This window comes from Blastomyces gilchristii (assembly GCF_000003855.2).
Source record: "Blastomyces gilchristii SLH14081 genomic scaffold supercont1.8, whole genome shotgun sequence".
NCBI lineage: Eukaryota > Fungi > Ascomycota > Eurotiomycetes > Onygenales > Ajellomycetaceae > Blastomyces > Blastomyces gilchristii.
Genome location: NW_003101675.1, coordinates 80,880 through 98,312, shown reverse-complemented (window position 1 = coordinate 98,312; position 17,433 = coordinate 80,880). Strand labels below are relative to the sequence as shown.

The 17,433-nt window shown below is 39.0% G+C and overlaps 3 protein-coding genes and 1 pseudogene across 4 annotated transcripts; 1 reads left to right on the top strand and 3 right to left on the bottom strand.

Annotated features, from left to right (window-relative positions):
* Positions 1-310: 310 nt before the first annotated feature.
* On the top strand, positions 311-1,613 carry BDBG_04791 (MFS transporter, DHA1 family, multidrug resistance protein; the record flags this gene model as incomplete). Its single annotated transcript, XM_002624881.2, has 3 exons — positions 311-1,149; positions 1,273-1,351; positions 1,464-1,613. The coding sequence occupies 3 exons, from the start codon at positions 311-313 to the stop codon at positions 1,611-1,613; spliced, it is 1,068 nt and encodes a 355-aa protein (XP_002624927.1).
* A 241-nt stretch (positions 1,614-1,854) lies between these two features.
* BDBG_04790 (MFS myo-inositol transporter) lies at positions 1,855-4,371 on the bottom strand. Its single transcript, XM_002624880.2, has 3 exons — positions 3,987-4,371; positions 3,528-3,824; positions 1,855-3,470 (listed from the first exon to the last, which is right to left on the bottom strand). Exons 1-3 carry the CDS (start codon positions 4,304-4,306, stop codon positions 2,288-2,290), a joined length of 1,800 nt encoding a protein of 599 aa, XP_002624926.1. The 5' UTR covers positions 4,307-4,371; the 3' UTR covers positions 1,855-2,287.
* Positions 4,372-4,476: 105 nt separating this feature from the next.
* BDBG_04789 (ATP-binding cassette, subfamily F, member 3) lies at positions 4,477-7,677 on the bottom strand. Its single transcript, XM_002624879.2, has 8 exons — positions 7,403-7,677; positions 6,543-7,268; positions 6,405-6,485; positions 6,033-6,336; positions 5,769-5,942; positions 5,612-5,698; positions 5,085-5,553; positions 4,477-4,983 (listed from the first exon to the last, which is right to left on the bottom strand). The coding sequence occupies exons 1-8, from the start codon at positions 7,463-7,465 to the stop codon at positions 4,632-4,634; spliced, it is 2,256 nt and encodes a 751-aa protein (XP_002624925.1). The 5' UTR covers positions 7,466-7,677; the 3' UTR covers positions 4,477-4,631.
* A 2,967-nt stretch (positions 7,678-10,644) lies between these two features.
* BDBG_17062 lies at positions 10,645-10,733 on the bottom strand (annotated as a pseudogene). Its single transcript has one exon. The product of its transcript is annotated as a tRNA-OTHER (tRNA).
* Between the last annotated feature and the right edge of the window lie 6,700 nt (positions 10,734-17,433).

Here is a 17,433-nt window from a genome sequence, read left to right as displayed (position 1 = left end):
TTTCCATTAAACCTTTCCCACCTCGCACAGAGTCTTTACAGGCATAATCCTAGGCTGGACCACCATCATATCCTCCTTCACCAGCAGTCTCTTCTCCACCGCAGCCGCAGACGTCTCCCGCATCTACGGCATATCTACCCAAGTCGCCATCCTAGGCCTCTCCCTCTACGTCCTCGGCTTCGCCACCGGACCGCTAGTCTGGGCCCCGCTCTCCGAGCTCAAGGGCCGCCGCCTCCCGCTCCTCATCGCCACTTTCGGCTTCACCATCTTCCAATTCGCCGGCGGCGCCGCCAAGGATCTCCAGACAATCATGCTGTGCCGATTCTTCGGCGGCTTCTTCAGCGCCTGCCCCCTCGCCGTCGTGGCAGCCGTCTTCTCAGACATGTTTGACAGCCGCCTACGCGGCCTCGCCATCACCGTCTTCTCCATGACCGTCTTCACGGGACCCCTGCTTGCCCCCTTCGTAGGCGGCTTCATCGTCACCAGCCACCTCGGCTGGCGCTGGACCCAGTACCTCCCCGGCATCTTCGGCGCCAGCGCCTTTATCCTCGACAGCATCTTCTTCGAAGAAACCTACCCGCCGGTTGTGCTCGTGGACAAAGCCGCCGAGATGCGCCGGCGCACGCGCAACTGGGGCATCCACGCCAAACAGGAAGAGATCGAAATCGACCTGCGCGAGCTGCTCGAGAAGAACTTCAGCCGCCCGCTGAAGATCCTCGTCACCGAGCCCATCGTGCTTCTCCTCAGCATCTACCTCGCCTTCATCTACGGCATCCTCTACCTCTTCATGACCGCGTACCCGATCGTCTTCCAGAACATCCACGGCTTCAGTCCCGGCGTCGGCGGCCTGCCGTACTTCGGCATGATCATAGGCCAGCTCATCGGCGGCCTCACGATCATCCTGTCCCAGCCGTGGTATACGCGGAAACTAGCCGCGAATGGCGACGTGCCCGTGCCGGAATGGCGCCTGCCGCCCGCCATTGCTGGTGGCTTCTCGTTCGCCGGAGGACTGTTTTGGTTCGGGTGGTCTGGCTTCACGGCTGATATCCACTGGATCGTACCGACGTTATCGGGCTTGTTGACCGGGTTCGGTCTGTTGGTGATCTTCCTACAGGCATTGAACTATATCATTGATGCGTACTTACTTTTGTACGTTTTTTATACCCCCATTTTCAAGCGTTTTTTATCCCTCTCCCCCAATTTTCAGCGAATAGTCTGTGCCGTCTGCAACTGGATAAGAAATGACTAACCCTAAATCTCCGTACTATATAGTGCTGCCTCCGCCATCGCCGCAAACACTCTCCTCCGCTCCATCGCCGGAGCCGCATTCCCCCTATTCGCAGAACGCCTGGTAAGCATCCATCTACTCCATCCCACACTTAACATGTATATATACACATACACACACACATATATATATATATATACATAAAATACCTCACCACTAACATCCTAACCAACAGTTCGCCGCCCTCGGCGTAAACTGGACCGGCACCCTCCTAGGCTGCATCGCCCTCGCACTTGCCCCCATCCCCGTCATATTCTACATCTACGGCGCGCGGATCCGCGCACACAGCAAGTTTTCCACAAAACACTTCCTGGAGGATGAATGAATGAGATAAATGAATGGAATCAGAATCGAATGGGCGAATGGGCGAATGAATAAAATAATCGGTATGTCGTCAAAAGAAAGAAGGGAAAAAAAAAAAAAATACCAAAAGCAAAAAACAAAAAGCAAAAAGAAAAAGCGAGGATTCGAGCCTTGGAATTGTTCAATTGGGCTTGTGAATCGATTTTACCAACGCCCTAAGGAAAAGGACAACGGGAACGAAACGAAAAAAAAAAAAAAAAAAGCAAACATTCCCCATTTTCGCTAATGACGCATAACTAACCATCTACAACTACGGGAGATGAATGGATGTACAGAAAATGATCTCTATCTGTTTCTGTTTCTGTTTCTTTTCTTTTTCTTGGTTTTTCTCAGCGCCATTTTTGTTTGGAGATGATACCCCTTTTATATATATACATGTATAATATTGTTGTAATACTTTTTAATATGTCAGCTTTGTTTTTTTTATTCTTTTCCCCTTTTTCTTTTCGAACAATGTATCTAAGCCGATTTATCCAGATGCGCAAAGACTTTTTGAATTATTAGGTTGAGGATATACATAGCACTGATAGCATTATCAATACCAAGGGAGCTAACGAATACTTATCCATTAGCCTGCAAAGTGGTACATTACATATATCTTATAACTCTATAACCCTACCTAATAAGCCACGAAATCTACGAGCAGCCCTCCTCCCTCCTCCCGCTCTCCCTCCTCCTCCTCCTAAAACCCTCAACACTCTCCTTAACCCCCCACCCATCCACAAGCAACCCCCTAACATCCTCCAACCCCAACCCGCTCATCTCCGGATAGATCATCCAAATGAACCCCCACCCCACCGCACAGATAGCCGCATACATCACAAACGTCCACTGGGCCGATATCCAATCCATCATGGGCAGGAACGTGAGCCCGACGACAAAGTTAGCCCCCCAGTTCGTCCCCGTGGCAAGCGCGGAGCCGAGCGAGCGCACGCCTAGCGGGAACAGCTCGGATTGCTGCCAGGGGATCGTGCCGATGCCGGAGGCGTAGGCCGCGGTGTAGATCGTGAGGGACGTGAGGATTAACAGGGGAGCCAGCGGGGCGAGCGCTGCGCCTGGTTCTCCGCGTTGTTCCTGTGGCGGTGTGCCATCGCGGGCTGCGGCGGGGTCGAAGATGGAGAAGGCGAGGCCGCAGAGGAGGAGGGCTGTGGTCATGATGGGGATGGAGGAGAGGAGGATGCGGCGGCGGCCGATGCGGTCGATGAGCGAGAAGGCGAGGAGGGTGAAGAGGAAGTTTGTCACGGCGACGGAGAGGGAGGTTAGCGTTGGCGAGGAGAAGGCCAGGAGCGAGAAGATGGTGGCGCTGAAATACATGAGGGAGTTGAAGCCGCAGAGTTGTTGGAGGGACTGGAGCATGCAGGCGATTGTCAGGGCGCGGCGGTTGCCGCCGATTTGAAAAAGGGCGGCCCAGCTACGGGGCAGGCGGAGCCAGTGGCTGTCGGACACTTCTTGGTTTAAGGATTTGAGAAGATCATCCGTGGCATTCTCCTCCGCGACGAGTTCGCGCTCGATGTCCCGGACAAGTTGGTCTGGGATCCGAGGGTTGGAGGAGCCGTAGATTCTGTGCACGACTCGACGGGCTTCGCGTTGTTTGTCGGCACGGACAAGCCAGCGCGGGGTTTCCGGGAGGAAGAGAAGGATAGATAGCTGGATTATAGCCGGGAGGGCTCCGAGGCCGACCATCCACCTCCAGCCCGCGTGGGTGGTTGATAAGAGCCAGCCGGTAGTGTATGCGACGACTTGACCGCCGGTCACAAAGAGGCTTAGGATGGTTACCAATCTGCCGCGGATATCAGGTGGTGAAAGTTCTGATATGTACCTGTTGCGCATGGTTCCGTTAGCTTCTGCCTATATGAATGAGGTCATTTAAACGTACAGAGGAGTAATCAGACTAGCCGCTCCAACCCCCAATCCAATAAGGCTCCGGCCCACTATCATACTCCAGACACTGGGGGATGAGGCCTGCCATAGCGCCCCAACGATAAACAAAACATCCGCGATGAGTATGATGGGTTTGCGGCCAAGTTTATCCCCCAGAACACCCGCGAATGGGCTCACTATCAACGCAAATAGGCTAGTGCACGATGTGATTAGACTCTTGTCAAGCGTGGTGAGCGAGCGACCTGAAAGGTCAGTTCCGATCGAAACCAGGGTGGATGAGATAACACCAGTGCTGTTCCATGATATCGAGAGTAACGGATAGTTAGCAATAACGCTTCCCCTTGGGCGTAGAATTTGGAAAACGAGTGGACCTATATTTTCCACCTAGTCCCTTTCCTCCAACAAGGAATATCGCTATAGCTGGATAAAAAGGACAGTAAAAGGAAGCTCTTACTCATATCCGAAAAGCAAACCGCTAATCCCCGCTGAACATGTTAGTGCCCAGATAAACCAGCCTCCAGACCCTGCGGATGCAGTCGCTGGCGCCTGTCCCAGAGACCGTCTTCCACTGTCATTATTATTACTTGCGTCCTCATTTCCGAACTGGTCAGAGTATCTAGGCGGCGGAGAGCGAGGAGTTGCATCCCGGTGGTCTAGCAGCGGAGCTTCAGGGTTATTAGCAGCAGACGAATTCATGTCTTGTAGTTCCAAATCCTCGTGTGCTGACGCCGCAGTAGTGTCTACTATCGCGTGGGGGGAGTGAGCAGATGGCATATGGCGAGCGTCATGGTGTAACTTGGTGTTGTTGTGGTTGAGAAGAAGCCGTGTCTAGATCTAACTAATAATAGATAGATATTAAATCAAGATGGGGTTTCGGTTGGCGGAAGACGTCATGTGCAGGTGGGTATTCGTGATACATCAATACCGTACTGTTCCGCCCATATTGTTGAGCATTGCTGGGTAATAATAATACGTATCTGAATCTACAGAGTACTGCGATGATAGTTATTTCATTCAGACTAATATCTAAGAACTACTGTATCTATTCATACCAAAGTCCCTTGCCTCATCTATACGCAATAACGAGTAATCAAGTCGTCTAATGCGCAGCAACCACCCCTACCGCATTGGCCTGTTCTGTAATCCTCTTCTTATACGCCTTGACATCGCCAGGGAACTTCTCCACCGTCCCATGATCACAAACCCATAGGCTTGTGCACACATTCTGCAACATCGTCACGTCATGAGAGACCATCAGCACGCCGCCCTGGAAATTCCTCAACGCATCAGATAGCGCATCCATTGCCTCGATGTCAAGATGATTGGACGGTTCGTCGAGAACCAGGATGTGCGGGTTCGTGAGCGAGAGACATGCGAATGCAACGCGGGACTTTTGGCCCCCGGATAGAAGTTCGAGCTTTTGAAGGCCGGTCATGCCGGTGATGCCAAAACTAGATTTTTCCAAAAGAAAGACAAATAATTAGCTTTACCGTTTGAAAGCAGGCGTGCATATAGATTAAACAAAAAGGAAAAGGGGGTTTCGGTTTCTTACGCTCCAAGATGTCGCCGGTACTCTTCATCAGTTCGACCAGGATAATTCTTTGCCATAAACCCAACGGCACTGGTATTCATATCCAGTGCATCCACATGGTGCTGCGCGAAGAACCCTATCCGGAGCCTAGGATGCTGGGATATGACTCCTGACGTGGGTTGCAACTGGCCAATGAGCAATTTCAACACAGTGGTTTTACCAGCGCCGTTAGGCCCAACAATACCAATCCGTGAATCTAGCTGCACATCCAAGTCGACGTTCGTCAAAAGTGGCCTGTCCTTCGTATAGCCGAAGCAGACCTCTGACATCTGAACGATAGGCGGAGATAGCTTCTCGACATCGGGGAATTTGAAGTGGACGACGTATTCGTTCTCAGGCGGTTCCAGAACGGGCATGCGCTCGAGTTTCTTGATTCTCGATTGCGCTTCCGAGGACTTGGCGGCGTTGTAGCGGAATTTATCAATGAAAGCTGTGGAATGTTAGTAAATCTACACATTTACTTAATTTAGGTAATATGGTGTAGGCACCTTGTAGATGAGCTCTTTGAGCCATTTGGTTTTCATATTCGCGTTTGGCAGTCTTTCTTCGCTCTTCCTTGGTAGCGTAAAATGATTCTACAGAGTAATTAGCATATATTTTTCTGAATATCTCGCTTGTCGAAGTTCCTGGGTAGAGAAAGCATACCGAAATTAGCACCTCTGTAGTAGTCCAATCGTTCCGCGTGTTGGTGGATAATGTCAGTTGCGACCTCGTTGAGGAATGATCGATCGTGAGAAACAACCAAGACTGTGCTTGGATAAGTCTGGAGGTAGTTTGACAAGAACGTAATGGAGGGGACGTCCAACATGTTAGACGGTTCTGTAGTCCGGGGATCGAATTAGCATGTGCCGTCCATAGGTAATCAGTATGGGAATTTGGACAAGAACCCGGGTAGAAGAAAAGACGGACCGTCGAGCAATAAAAGATCAGGCTCGCAGAATAGAGCACGGGCTAAAGCGAGACGCATACGCCATCCTCCAGAAAAGGTCTTTGTGGCAAACTGCTGCCGCTCTGGGGAAAAGCCCAACCCGGCAAGGATACTTGCGGCACGAGGCTCTGCCTTATCCGACTCCATTTCTGCTAGCTTGCTGTGGATATCACTGAGCGTGACGTCGAGCGCCTCCCGCTCCTGGTCGAGACGCATAGCATCTTTCGAAGTGTCTGCCATGGATGAACGCTCCTGCTCAATGGACGCAAGCTCGGCTGAGGTTCTCTGCACGAAAGGTTAGTTCAGTAATTTGCAAAACCATCTTCAGAGAGTATCCGTAGAGCAGGACAAACATCTTGTTCCTTCAGAAGGTGTTTCCGCCAAACATCAGCATCCAGGACAGCTTGCAATGCCGGAGTATCGTCACCAGCAATCTAAAAGCGCACAGTCAGTCAAACCCAAGATAACACACTTTGAAAGAACCCAAATACCTCTTGTTCAACATGAAGAATAGAAATATGCGTGGGAATAGGCACTTCTCGCCGACTCAGCGCACGAAGCAGAGTACTCTTTCCGATACCGTTCTGGCCCACCAAACCATAGCGCCTCCCATATGCCAACGTCAACGACGCATCTGTCAGAATCCGCTTGCCAGAGATAGCAACATCGAAGCCGTCGACCTTGACATCCTTGCTCTTCGACGCATCGGCGCCCAACTGCAAGGGGTTAACGGCCATGTAGAACTCTTCATAGGACTGTGTAGACTCCGGCTCTTTGAGCAAGCGTGACGCCTCATACTCGACCGTCTTCATCTCTTTCCTCTCCTGCTTCGCGCGGATCTTGGCCTCTGCCTTTTCTAGCTTCTTCTTGTCGACGCGGGATTCCACTTTTCGCGTATTGGCAGATTCCAGGTCAACAGAGCCCCCAGCCAGGCCTAGGGTCGATGACATATTGCGCTGCGAGCCCACATGGATGGTCTGGTCTAGCTTTTTGGCCGCAAATGGCACATGGGCTTTGGCATCGACGCCATTTGCGGCGCTGAGAGTTGAGATGAATTTCTTGATCAGATTCTGAATTTCTTCTTCATTTTTGGGACTGAAGTCCCCAGAAGCTGATATGAGTAGCGCTGAGATGGTCTCTGCAGCTTCTGACAAGGGCGAGGGTCCATTTGGATCAGAATCCTCAACGTAAGCTTTGGATGCATGTGTTAAATAGCCCTGGGGTGGAGATTAGCGGAACCATATGAGAAGAGTTTGGACTAGGCTTTTGCATATATTCAAACACGTAGAAATGCATATCCCAACAATAGAGATACGATACCTAGCGTAGCAATAGCTAAAGGGGTTCTTACCACTGAGTATTCCGATATCACATGATCGATGCCAGGTATCCGTTTCTGGATTTCCGCCTCCATGGCTGTTAAGCGTTACAATGGGGCAAGATAAATGAGGCAAAGGATACTTATAACGAGCACTGGTGATATGAGATCTAGCCCTGGCACTAGATTAACTACGCATCAGGTAGAACAGGGGGATATTTTGGTGATGCGGGGAATTGTTGGAGAGATGCTGCTGTCGCGAGAGATTCCCCGTCACAATGTTAGAGTTTTCCGCTAACATCTTTTTGTTAAGTGTGGCCAACACTAGTTAACTAGTTAATTAACTATTTACTAACGTAATCAACCACCCAACGCCCGCGTACACCCAACACCCGTCCAATCTTCATTTTTTCATCCATCTTCAACCACTCACAACATGCACCATGAAGCAGTTATACAAGCAGCAATTGATGATTTGAATGCACAATTGATCCCTAATTACACTGAGACTGCTAAAAAATATGGAATCAGTCAATATACATTATCACAGCAGTATAGAGATGTTCAAATATCAAGAAAGAAAGCAAGCTCTATTCACTGCAAAAATCTCACAGATTCATAAGAAGAACAGCTTCTTTTTCATATCAATCAATTGACAGATTGTGATTTCTCTTGTATATCTCAAATCCTTCATAATCTTGTTATTGAGATTCTAAAAGCATCTATTGAAATCAACTGAGTGTTATGATTCTGTCAGTGTTATAAGAATATAATCAAGTCACTCTATCTTTGAAATATCAATTAAAAATGCAAGATTGTAGACAATTTAACATATTTTAAGCATTATTTTAATCTTATAATAGATTTCTTTCTTCTATTAATTTTTTACTTCTTACTAATTAATTTATAGCTATAGATAAAAATCACTTCAGATGATTTCTCTCTAGCTTCAAAACCGCTCCACCACGAACTCGCTCAATTTTTCGAATAAGAACCCGCCGATAGATCCATCGAAAAGCCCTTGATCATACGAGCATTTTGACCCCATCGCCGACCGCATACCCCGTGTGGTGGTGGAGTTATCCAGCCAAACGTGAACCAGACGTTGTTCGAAACTCCTGAGTGGGATTATCCCCCGTTCACCCCTACCACACCACAACCCCGGGCCAAATTGCCATACAAATTGTAAGGCAAAGAGACCTAGCCATATGCGCCAATCTTCTTGATTTTGGAAGATCCCCGACCTGTAATTGTGGAGATATCTGAGAAGCAACTTCCACGAAAACCCTGTCTATCTTTGATGTTCCAAAACATCAACGCCAAGTCACACCCACGTACCGCCCTTCCCAATCTGGCCCACGTCCGGCAGAAAAATACAAAAAGATACCTCGGCAATAGTATCAAGCACATAATCAACAGACACATCTGAAGCGCATCCCCCGCAAAAAACCCTCTCTGTCTTTACACCAAGTCCCACCCTTGTACTGCACCTTCCGATCTGCCCCATCCCCAGCAGAAAAGTACAAAAAGATACCTCAGCAACTGTATTTGATACATAATCAGCAGACACAACAACTATAAAATCAGTATACTTCAAGATCTGACTGAGCCTTTGATCCCTGCACAGTGAGATATATTAAATCTAGTTTTAATATCTCAATATTTAATAGATTCTGCAAGAGATTGAGAACAGCAATACTAGATTTCTATTGAATTTGAGAATTAACTCTATATTAATATAATCATTGACAAAGTCTTCTATTTTAAGATATAAATAACCAGTTTCTCTACATCTCACTGACAATATTTATATTATTATATAGAAACAGACTTATATTCTCTATAATATCAAGACTCTGAAGAGGGAAAGTCTTGATAGAGAGTATATAGTAGTGTATATCTTAGCAGTTTCTATCTCATTCTTCTACAGCAGTTAATGCAAAAAAAAAAAAAAAAAGATCTTAGAAATAGTTTTTTACTTCTCTTGAAAAAGTAAGATGTTTTTCTCTAAATTTTACACAATATTCTTACAAAGAATTAAAAACAGAGCTGTTTTCTGTCATAATTTTATATTCTTTTAAGTAAGAATTACTTTTTCAGTGACTGAAGAGCTTTCATTAATACTTAATTCTTTTTTATACTCTTTATTAACTGATTTGAGTTGCATACTTATTGTGTGAGAAGAATTGAATAATTTAGAATAAAATTGAATAGTTTTAATCAATTTCTCTGTAAAAAATTGATTTATTTTTTATCAGTTTTTCTCTCAAAAACTGTCATATTATCTGATTTATTATCAATTGATATCATACTTTTTCTCACTATATCTCAAGAAAGAGATTATAAAGATTTTATTAATTTATCTTAAAAATCAATTTTAGTTTATTAGATTCTCTTCAAAAATCTAACCTAGTTACTGAACTAGTGTGAAAAAAATCAGGTGTTTTATACATAAAAGTCTTTTATTCTTCTTTTGAAACAGTCTAATCAACTTTTCAATTGAAAACAGACTTAGAAATCTCTTAATTGAAACAGTCTGATCAACTTTTCAAAAGAGTTTAATATATATCTCAATTAAAACAGTCTGATCAACTTTTCATTGAGTGAGAATAATGAGTTCAAAAATACACTCAGTTAATGTGGAAAAAGATACTTTCTCAAATACTATTTCTGAGATTGAAATTCTGAAGAGAAGAAAGAAAGAAGAAATAGAGAAATAACAAGTTCTTGAAATATAGAAACTTGAAAAAGTAAGTAAGATTCTTAGAAAGCAGTGTCTGAGTGAGATAAATAAAGAAGTTCTGTTAATTCTTCATACTCAGACTAGACAACTACAGAAGATAATCAAGTTCAAACTTGGAATTTCAAACACAGTTTAAAAAACATTGAAAATTCCTAGTACAATCACTGACTTCTCATCTTACTCTTCTTTCTCTTTTTTTACTTCTTCTTCTTCTTTGAATCAGAAGAAAATATATGCTCAAGCAGCTATTATTATTATTATTATTATTCTTCCATTATACTCATATGCAAGCGGAGCTTATGATGAGTCCTTGCGTGATGTTAAATACAGGTCAAGTGTTGGTTATACAGGAGGAAATACAGGTGTTGAGACCACGTCAAGATAACAAGAACATAGGAAAATACAAAGGAGTGACAATTAGATACATGCGATAATAACTTCCCAGCCCAGGAACATAGAGCGATTCATTGGAGCGATTTGTACACCTCTGTATTTATTAGGAACCTGAGGTGCTTGAGTTCCGGATTTAATGTATCCCCTGCGGGTTTCGAACCCACGCGCCTTGGTTTCCCACGCCAAGGCGCTACCGGGTGGCCGCATTAACCATTCGGCCACCGGGGCATGCTCAAGCAGCTGAATCTACTGTCTCTAAACCTGCTATCTTAAAATATGCTCAAAATTCTGAGAAAACTGAGAAGAATAATACTCATGCTTCTATTCATAGAAAAGTGAAGAAAAAAATGTAAAAGAAGAAAAACTTTCAAATCTTCAGAAATAGAAGACTTATTCTCAAAGTCTCAAATCAGAACATCTTACAAAGAAACAAGCTAAACTTAAATCTCATTTTCAGAATCAGAAATGAAATTAATCAGCAGTTCTTTTCTCAGTTAATGACTGATATTAAAGTTTAAAAATCAGTTATAGCTTTAATTGAGTCATCTTTCTTTGAAAACTCTATCATTCTGACTAGTGACTACAATGCCTGAATTCAGTGCAGAGTTTCTTATTCAGAATGAGAATCTCTGAAAATTAGCAGTAGAATCTTTGTTAAATACAATAATTCTATCTGAGAGAGATGAAAAGTGAGATAAATTCATTCTTCATGATATTTCAGTTGAAATTTTTGACTGTGAAGAAGAAATACTACTTCTCAAAAATGAATTAAAAGAATATAACTCTATTTAACTGAGAAAAGAGCCTGTATGATTAAATTCAATTAAGTTCAGACAAAGCAGAAGAAATGTCTCTGTTCTAGTATATATAAAGACACTTGAACAGTCAAAGATCTGTGAAGTAAGAGTAGCAGATTTGAAAATGAGAGTTTATAAATACAAAGACTCAAGAATGAATCTCAAAGCTCAAACATAGTGTTCAAACTATCAAAGATATAGACACTTTACAATCTTCTGTTTTAGAGACTCAAAATGTGCATTCTATGACAGAGATCATAAAACTAGTGAGTATAAATGTGAAATATGCTCAAAAAGAGGTGAAATATGTCAATACACTCTGCTTAAATGCTCTAATTGCAAAGAAAAACATGCATCTAGCTCAAAAGAATGTATATTTGCTTCAAGAACTCAAAAGAACTGAAGAAAAGATGAAGCTTAAAGCAAATCTAGAACTGAAGAGAATAGTCAAGTCAGTAAACTCACAACTGCAAGCTTAAAAAGAAGAAACTCTCAACTATCTAAATCTTCAAACTTTAATTCTTCAGCTAAATATAAACAGAATTTGAATTCTTAAACTTCTATTAAGATTAGAGAATTGAGAAATGACTCTGATGATAAACTAGATATAATGCAAGCAGTTGAGATTCTCACTTTTCAGAATAGTTATAATCTACTATCTGATAATAGTGATTAGATTCTACTCTACTCTCTTTTAGTATGAATATACAACAAAAATAACAAAAAAAGTTTAAAAACTCTTCAAAAATCACATTTATTCAAAATAATATGAATAGAAACTCAAATTATATTTATTCTTATCTTCAAATTGCATTTGAATAAAAAGTTGATTTTATACTGCTTCAGAAGCTGAATTTTAATACTGAGTAAAAATATGTTATTTCTTATTCAAGCTACTACTGCTTTATATTTCAAAAGTCTGAGATAAAGTCAAAAGTAGTAATCTATGAAAGAAAGAGATCAAGATATTAATTTAATCTAAGATTTGATATCATGTCTGACCCTGATATTCTGATGAGTGATATCATAGATAAAGAGAATAAGTTTAATACTATACAGCTTATAAATATCTGTAATGAAAAGTCATTGAAGAAAAATAATAACATCTGAACAATTAATAGAGAGTTTCTGAACATAACTTTATCAAGAAACTCTATAATTGCAGAAGATTTCAATGCACATCATCTCTGATGAAATTCAGAATGTAAAAGAGCAGTAAGAGCTGATAATCTGATTGAATGAATCTTTAAGTATTTAATAGATTTAGTTAACAAGTCTGATCAACAAACATTCTTTAGAAAAGATATAAAACAGAAATCTATTATAGATCTAATCTTCATATTGTAAAATCTAATGAAAAAAAGACTTGTAAACTGATTTATTAATTCAAATGAGACATCAGAATCAGATCATGAAATTATTCAATTTGATATTAAACTGAGTAAGAAATAAATGAGTGAAAATCCTCTTCTCTCTAATCAGTTTAACTTTGAAAAAGCTGACTGAAAGACAGTTGAAGAAAGTATAAAACTGTTAAAATCTCAAAGACAGAGTGAGCTATATTGAAATTCTGATCAAGATATCTCAAATGAAATGCTTGAGAATAGAGTGAAGCTCATTACATCTATTATTCTAGCAAGTGTTAAAGATAATATTTCAAAGAGAAAGTCTTCTGAGTATTCAAAACCTTGATAAAATAAGAATATCATATCTAAAAGAAAACAATTGACTACTGCTAGAAGAGATTGAAAGAATGATATAATTTCTAATAAAGAGTTCAAAGCTGTCAGAAATGAATATTTTTCAGATATTAAAAGAGCTAAAACAGACTGCTGAAATAAATTTCTTAAAGAAGCATAAGAAAAGAAAGTTTTTAAAGCTTTTAACTATACTAAAACAAGAAGTGTAGCAAAACTTTCAATCTTAGAATATGAGTTTGAGAATGAATTATATACAGTAAACTCTTTTAAGAAAAAATGTCAAGCTTTTATAAGAACTCTCTTTTAAAACTCATCAGATTCAGATTCAGAGAAAGAGAATATATCACTTCTCAACTATATTGATGAAAATAACTGGAAATGACCTGATCTTACTCAAGATGAATTAGAGTCAGCTATCTTCTCAAGTTCAGTTAAAACTGCTGCAGGGCCTGATTCAATTAATCACTTGATTATTCAAAATACATACTTCTACTTAAAGAATGAATATTTTGAGCTCTTTTTTAATCTCTTGAAAAATGAATATTACTCTGAATGCTGAAGAGAAGTCACTGAAGTGATTCTTGCAAAATCTAATAGAAAAACTTCAATTTCTAAGTTATATAGAGTAATATCTCTATTGAACTGTCTAGAAAAGGTTTTAGAAAAGATAATAGCTACTCAACTATCTTTTATAAGCTCTATCAGTAATTCTCTTTTATTCAGTGAATAAATGAGAGATAGAAAATAGTGTTCTGCAATTGATACTGTTCTCTCAGTTATTCATAATATTCAAATAGCAAAGTATGAAGATCTGATCTCAACTGCAGTTTTTATTGATATAAAAGAAGCATTTGATCATGTTTCAAAGTCAAAGTTAATTCAGACTTTGAAGATGTTAAAACTGCTACTTTCTCTAATAAAATGAGTTAACTGTTTTATATTTAAAAGAATTATACAACTTTTCTTTGATGAAATAAAATAAGACAAGACTGAGATAAAAATAGAAGTACTGTAAGAATCTTCAATCTCACTTATTTTACTTACAATATACACTGCATATCTATTCAAGAATAGAAATATGAGAATAGTGTAATCTCTGAGTTATATGAATGATATTGATCTAGTCTACAGCTCAAAAACTATCAAAGAGAATTTAAAAGTAATTGAAGAAGCTGCAAAGAAAATCTTTATTAGAGCAGATATTAATTAAATTCAATTTAGTATGAATAAAACTAAGTTAATTCATTTCTTTTCTAGATTCAATAAGAAAGAACTATCTCTAACTCTTTTAAATAGAGAGATTAAACTCAGTGTAAATGTCAAATGATTAGAAGTATGATTACACTTCAAGTTGAATTTTAAATATTACATTTAACAAAGAACTATCAAGGCAGAAAGACTATTGAACAACATAATCAGACTATTAAATACAGAGAGAGGTCTATTCTTCCAGACTATGAGACAGTTATATATAGCCTGTATTACATCAGTAGCTGATTATGAAGTTTAAGTTTGATGAAATAATTAAGAGAATTTCACTGAACTCTTTCAAAGTCTGCGGAACAGAGTCTTGAGAAGAATTCTGAGAGTATTTAAATCATCTTCTATTAAAGCAATGAAAATTGAAGCTTCAATTTCTCTCTCTGCTATTAGATTTGAAAAGACCTGTATAAACTATACTCTGAGAGTTATAAAGATGAACTCAAATTATATAATCAGAGAAAGAGTCTCTTCTTCATTTTCATCAATTAACTCTGAAAATGAACTGGATTGAAATAGATTTCTTGATTGAAATGAAAATAATTCTTCAAAGAAAATGTCTTCTCAACTATACAGACTATGCTCTCTGATTAAAAATTAATTTTCTTCTTTAAATATTGAAAAAGTTGATCATGAGAAGTTATCTCTCTGAAGAGAAAAGCTTGAATCTCTTATAAACTTACAAATAAATGAACTATCTAAAGAGAAAGAGTATGAACAGTATTTAAAGAGAATTTCTACAATCAATATAAAAGACTCTATTCTGATTTATTCAGATAGCTCAAAAAATAAGAATTTGAATAGATTAAGCACAGACATTGCTTATACTGAAGATAATATCAATTATATCTCAGATTTCTGAAATTTAGACTGTGAATCTGAAGTCTTTGATGCTGAACTATTTGTAATAGTGAAAGCTTTTAAACTCATTGAAATAAAATCTCATAAAAGAGAAAATAGTTTGAAAGAGACATGAATATTCTCTGATAGTCAAGCTGCTTTAAAAAGACTTAGAAATAGTCAGATTCATAATAATCAAATGAATCTTAAACTGATCTTAAACTCTGTTTTGAAAATTCAAAAGAGAAGAATATCAAAGCTGATAATTCATCTGCACTGAGTTCCTACTCATATGAATATTCATGACAATGAATTAGCTGATTCAGCTGTAAAAAAGAGTGCAGAATTAAGCAGATCTATTCAAAAAATTATATCCTGATCTTTTATAAAGAGAAAAATAAAAGAATCTTGTTTAGACAAGTGAAATAAAAGCTGGCAGAAATAAAAGAAGAGTGTACATTATTCAAGATTTGAAACAAAACCCAATTGAAAATCTTGTTCAATTAAATATAAAAAGAAAATATTCTCATCTATAATACAGCTGAAACTAGAATATGACTATTTCAAATCTTATATACAAAGATTTGATGATAGATTTGACTCAATACAATGCTTATTCTGCAATGCAAATGAGAATTCTGAGCATATTATAATGCACTGTGCATTATACAATAGTCTCAGAGTCAGATTGAAAGAGAAGTATAATCTAAATCAATTAAATATAAGATTCTTATTCTCAACTGAGACAGAAATTAAATACTTAATAGACTTTCTATCAGAAACTCAAGCAGCTACAAGAAAATGACTAAATTCAGAAATATCTGAATATGAAGAGGAGGAAATTGATCAGATATAGTCTGTTAAAACAGCTATATACTATTTTTTAATAATTTATTTTATTACAGTCTCTCTTTACTTTATATTTTTCTTTCAATTTCTTTCAACTTATCTATTTAATGTGTCTATCTTTAAGACTGTGTTCTCTTTTCCTTTGTCATGATATTGTCAAATGATTTCAAAGTATCAGAAGATGTTAAAACACTGTAATTTGTAAACAGTTTTTATATTCTGAGCTGAAATTTTCTGATTTTGCATATCTGAAATTGATGAATGTATAATAGTTAACTTTACAGATATAGAAAAAACCCTGAGAACTAAAAGTTCTCAGGTAGATGTCATAGTCTCTGACTGCATACATCTATAATTGAAGAATAATAATAATAATAATTCACTCAGAAGAAGAAGATAGCTGCTGTAAGAGACCTACACTGAATAGATTGATATAATATTGATAGGTCTTATATAACAAAGAGAAAAATGTTAAAGAAGAAAAAGAAAGAAAAAGTGTAGAAATCAGCAATTGAGATGAATATTTATACACATATGTGATAATGTACATAGTGGAGCTTCAGAGCGGAAGAATCTATATGCATTTATAACAGCTGAGAATTGATAATTGAGAATGACTGAGAATCAGAGTGTATATGTTTGATAGTGAAACAGAAGAATCTATGAAGTGTAATGAAATAGTCTATATAATTGATCAGGCGCAGCCTGTCACATTAGCTCTTCTCTTTCAGAAGCAGTTCTCATCAGTCAAGAGCTGCTGTTTCAGATAATACAGAACTCAGAGTTCAGATCAGTTAATTATAGCTAACTTATTTCATGAGATATTACTAGCTGCAGCTGTGAAATCTCTTATCAAGAATATTCTCAATCTCTCACTCAAGCTCATTATCTTCTTCTATGATGCCTGATAACTGTCAGTTAGAAGTCAGTTAAGAAGAGAACAGATCAGTGACAGTGCAGCAGAGCAAGCTTGTATGAAATATATTATAAATTCTTGACAATGTGTCAAGACAATAGTTATGACTATCTAGAACTTCTATCACTTTATACTTGATATGATGATAATCTAGTGTATGAGATGAATGTGTGATTCATATATTCTTAAGATTCAATTATATCAGATCTTCTATCTTATATTATTCAGTGAGATCTCAGTGAACATTAATTTAATTCTCTTAATCTTGTTTTACAGTTACTATAAAGATCTCTACTTAATCACAGATATCTCAGAGCTTTATTACTATATTATCAGTGATCTGAATTAGACTGCAGAGGTTCAGTGTGAACTGTGTAATCTTTAGAAGATTCAACACTTTTATATAATATCTGTATATAAGAAAGAACAGACTTACATCTGTTAAAACAGTATCTTAACTGTTAATAGCAATCTCTGTATATAGAAGAAGATCATATCAATTATCTTATAAGTAATTACAGAACTTACAGAGATAATTCTTCACAGTCTGAATTATTCATTCTGAC